General features: G+C 41.4%; 1 protein-coding gene across 1 annotated transcript; it reads right to left on the bottom strand.

Annotated features, from left to right (window-relative positions):
• Positions 1-1678: 1678 nt before the first annotated feature.
• LOC102297384 (lipid droplet assembly factor 1) lies at positions 1679-4335 on the bottom strand. Its single transcript, XM_005925370.3, has 5 exons — positions 4184-4335; positions 3830-3943; positions 3556-3724; positions 3322-3467; positions 1679-2725 (listed from the first exon to the last, which is right to left on the bottom strand). The coding sequence occupies exons 2-5, from the start codon at positions 3920-3922 to the stop codon at positions 2657-2659; spliced, it is 477 nt and encodes a 158-aa protein (XP_005925432.1). The 5' UTR covers positions 3923-3943; positions 4184-4335; the 3' UTR covers positions 1679-2656.
• Positions 4336-4925: the final 590 nt, after the last annotated feature.

Genomic DNA, 4925 nt, shown 5'->3' with positions numbered 1-4925 from the left:
AACCTCTGTCTCTCTTCCACAGCATGTCTTTATCCTGTCTTCCTTCTCTCACCCCAACCGGTCGCAGCAGATGGCCGCCCCTCCCTGAGCCTGGTTCTGCCGGAGGTTTCTTCCTGTTAAAAGGGAGTTTTTCCTTCCCACTGTCGCCAAAGTGCTTGCTCATAGGGGGTCATATGATTGTTGGGTTTTTCTCTGTATCTATGAAGCGCCTTGAGGCGACTTTTGTTGTGATTTGGCGCTATATAAATAAAATTGAATTGAATCTCTGGCAAGTTCATCTACCTTTCTTCCTTCATTTCTTTCCTCTTGCCTCCTTCGGGACGTATATAAAGACTTAAGATCCTCCACACCTTTGGCTGTGGACAGTTCAAGATGAGCAACAGAAGTTTCTGGCTTGTGACTGTCAACCATCAAGTGTTTCTGAGCCTCATGTAGTTTTAATTTATTAATTTTTTAATTTATTAAGTCATTTAAAAAAGAAACAGGGACACTCCAGGAATCTAAGATGCAAAGGGTACAATTTGGGCCAGCTTTAAGTCTTTGTGGAGTCACATATGTCACATATGTCCTGTGTATAAAAATGAAGGTAGTTGATGATTGTTTAGCCATGTTCCAAACACCAACCCAGTCAAAATTAGGGCTACTACACAAAGTAATTCATATACTTGCTACAGAGTGAATAGAATTGCTTAAAAAACAACCAACCAAAATAGAGCATGTGAGGGAAAGTAAAGCAGCATTTACTTGCAATAAAATTCCAGCATATACAGTTTAAACAAAATGGGATTTGTCAGGATTTCCGTATCACTCACTCTTACTTTTCATATATTCGAATTGAAGATACTGTGGAGTACACGTGGTGTGTTCAGCCTCAGCCTGGACTTTCTCATCCTTGTCCCAGTAACTCTTCCAAGAACAACTCGGGAGCAGGTTTTCCAGGTTTTGGAGATGGTACTGGAAGCATGGTTGCAATGTACCAGAGCCCTTTCTATGCTGTTTGTACTGAAAGAAGGTTGGTGTGGGAGCTTGTTTCTGCCACTGGAAAAAGATTTTTTTTTGCCGCCAATAATTCAAAATCTTCAGTTTATTGTTTTGAAAGTGAGATATTTTGAGAATTTTTTTCGGTGGTTGAAGCATCCATAGAGTTGGTGTAAACCATGCTGCTTCCCTCCTTTTAATTTCTACTTCTGTCTATAACATAGCCTTTGCAAGTAGCAGACACCATTTCCAGCAGTTATACCTGAGTGGCTGTATCATCAAATGTGATACAGCCCAGGGAGGAATGGTCCAAAACGCCTCTATCACTTCAGCTTTCATAGAAAACACTGGAGAAACACTAACATAGTTTGAGCTACTCCCTTGCCCTGAGGGCGGACAAAATGAATCCACACTTGATTTGGCACAGATTTTACACAAGATGCCCTTCCTGACGCAAACCTCCCATTTACGCAGGCTCGTGACCCCTCCCGAGGCTGCATTCATGTCTTTTCCCAGAAACAAACAACTAATGAACATCATTATCGCTAAATTCGACAAGAGTTCACTTACTCCAGCTAAAGCCAGATAAACCCCAGATGTGACTTGGATGAAGCGAAGACCAGATGGTTTTTGATAACAAGAGAAATAAAGTACAGAAATGTTGATAGAATAGTGAAACATACCATACTGCGTGCACTGGTTTCAGTTTAACCCAACAATGTTTAATCTGTGTTCAGTCATCTGATGCACAATATGCAGTCTGGATAAACATCTTCTCAGTACATGGAGTTTGGCCTCATTATGATTGATATCACACCAATAAACAGCTGTGTACAGTAAATAACTACAACTGCATGTTCTACACAACATTTGTCACCATTCTTTATTTTTTGGAGCGACCCATCAGAATATTTTCACCCCTGTTTGGACAGAAGACAGCGTTCCTCTTCACACGTAACAGCAAACATAAACACATGACAGTCATTTTGGTGCATTTCACTTAACATCAAGTAGCTGTACACTGCAGTCGAACACACAAACATATCGGCATTTCCATTCTAACAAAATGTTCATCTGTAATGAAGTAGTGCATGACCTTTTTCTTTGGAGGGGAGGGGAGAAATAAAGTAACACTGCAAGTGCATGAGTTCCCCCTTTTCTCTAGTTCTTGAAATGAGCCTCACATAAAGCCTCCCTCACACTGGTCAATGAGCCCTCACACTGAATGTTTTTTGAGAGCTTTTAAAACTGGACGCTACAAATAAGGGATGGATAAATAACACAGGCACACTACTACACAGCTGTAAGTCTTCACACAATCAAAGGAGTGGCCATTAAAAGAGTGCACGTTTAAAACACCTCGTCATCGGCTTCACTCTGCAGATCGGAACGCTGCCTGCGTTTTTGGCATTTGATTAAAACAAGGCTGCTTGACTTAGCAAATGAGGTAGGTTCAATATTAGCTATTCCATGGGTCTCTCTCTTTCTCCACTACAGTGAGACTATTGAAATAATAACAACATTAGGCTTAAGACATACAATAACAATGAGATCTGTTACAACAGCAGATTTCAAACAAAACACCCTAGTGCACGTTCAGGAGTCTGTATCACTGCATCGCAACCTCCTGGATTCAGCTGGGCTGACTCAAAACTTCAGGCAGGCAGAAGAAGAAAAACTAGTTGGCCTTCGAGTCCTTCTCTGTTGAAGTTTCACACTCTGTCTTCTCGCCCTCGATTACACCTTTCTGTTATCGAAGAGAAAAACTGATCACATCCGCTAAGAAAATAAACGTTTCCAATGCAAGCTACAAACTTTTTAACATTACCCGATGATATGAAAATGTATGCCTGTTTGTGTCTAAAAAGGACCTGCCATGTTCCTTATGCTCCTTATTTTCTGTTACATATTACTAGCGCAGGGTTGGACCCCTGCTTGCCTTCAGAGCTGCCTTAATTCTTCATGGCACAGATTCAACGAGGTGGTGGAAATATTCCTCAGATTTTGGTCCATTATCAAGAAGCTGAAGAAATGTACCTAATAAAGTGACGACTGAATGTATACAGTTCATATTTAATAAGTCAAAAGTTAATCTGCAAGCAACACCTGTGAGCCAGTAGCTCATCTCTCAGGCAGCCAATCAGTAGAGAGATGTCTTTAAGGGAGCTAAAAGGTTGTTTCAGACAGTGAATGAAGGTCTGATGAACGTCAGAGCTACTTTAGTAGAGCTCATGAATAATAACATTGAACTTAAAATGAGTATAATAGATCCACTTTAATTTACAACACAAACTTTGTTCCAAACAAGGCAACTAAACTCATGCTTAATTGTCAGTACGTTACCTTTGTCAGATGTGGGTAATAACGGTTCAACAGGCTGAAAGTGGTGACATGCAAAACATTGACGACGGCCGAGGCCACGATGGCGAAGAGGGCGATACCAGAGAGCACCCAGAGCAGAGCCAACCCTCCGACAAACAACAGGAATGCTGAGAGAGCAAACACAGGTGACAGGTTTGTGACTACCAGGTGGTGCGGTGTCATAAAATGCTACAGCGCAAGGGTGAGCACACCTACCCTCACAGACAACAAAACCCACTGCAGATATCATCATGGTCACAACAGCAAAAGTGACAAAGAGTCCAACAGGCACTGCAGCCATAGCGCAGAACATCAGAGCTGTGAGAGCTACAAACGAGTGGCTGCTGAGGTACCGCCCAAGTCTCGTACTCAGCAACCGTGCTACCTGTAAGAGATCAGGTTTCATTGCAGACAAACCATCAGCTGATGCACACAAATTAGTGAAAACATGAAAGACTTTGACAAGTGGAGGTGTGAAGTTTTGGCTTACCCTGGGGTCATCTTTAAAGTGTTTCACCAAGGCCGTCCATCTTTTCTTCAGCTGCTCAAAGTCAGCCCCACTCTCACTGCTGCTGCTCTGCATCTTCACACAGGTCTGAAGTGACTGAGAAGGAGGAAAAGCACACACAGTCAATCTGGCTGCTTAAATCCCAACACTTCCTATTTAAAAGTTACTCCAACGGCTCAACACATCCTCCAGTAACAATAAAAACTAGCTCAGAAACAAAATCTGGGATAAAGCTAACAACTGTTGTGAACTTCTGTTGCCGTTCACTGGACGAAAGTAACTTTCATTACACACTTTTTAAAACATATAACACAAGTTCTGCTGTGAGGTACAAACCTTAAACTGAGTCTCGGCAGCTCACAACATGAGAGAGAAATCACGAATGTCTCGTGGCTGCTTAAAACACGTCCACGGAAACAACACACCCATTTAAAAACGCACATCTCCTTTCTTCTCGTCCCTCCTCCTCCTTCTTCCTCTTCACAGAAACTCAGAAAGGGTTCTCGATGTTAACGCTGCCACCTAGTGGTGGCCTCAGGTATTGCAGTTCTAGGTGGCTAGCAAGAGCAACGGAGCAAAGAAAATTAAAAACAGTATAATCTACAATAAAGGTAACCTAGTCCCATACTGAAGGCTTTGTCGTGTGTATTAAAAAATAAAATATTAATAATTATAACAGTGACAAAATAATACAAAATGAATTTAAATTTTTTATTTTTTTTTTAAAATACACTCCTTACTCTGTAAAATGAAACTTTAGCTCTTCCCCACCGTGCACTTTCATTTGTTTTGGAGAAAAGAAATGATTGATGGCCCCAAAAAGTGGATTCTGTTCATCGTTTTCAGTGGGAGAAACGTTGCAGTGTCACTCATCCAAGGGTCTTCTTCACTTGGATTCCTTTTTGGGATTTCCCTACCTGAAGACTGCACATGAATCAAGACACTTTGTGACTGATGATATCACTCTGTGACTCTACCGCAGAATAAAATCTGAATGCAAGGATGCAGGAATCAAACATCTGGAGTGACCAAATATTTGCATTGCCCTCTAAAACCTTTTTTAAAAGATTTAAATCAA

Source organism: Haplochromis burtoni, unplaced genomic scaffold, assembly GCF_018398535.1.
Source record: "Haplochromis burtoni strain Fernald_Lab_line unplaced genomic scaffold, NCSU_Asbu1 Contig_81, whole genome shotgun sequence".
Classification (NCBI taxonomy): domain Eukaryota; kingdom Metazoa; phylum Chordata; class Actinopteri; order Cichliformes; family Cichlidae; genus Haplochromis; species Haplochromis burtoni.
The sequence above is the reverse complement of the archived record's forward strand: the minus strand, read 5'-3'. Positions and strand labels throughout refer to the sequence as shown.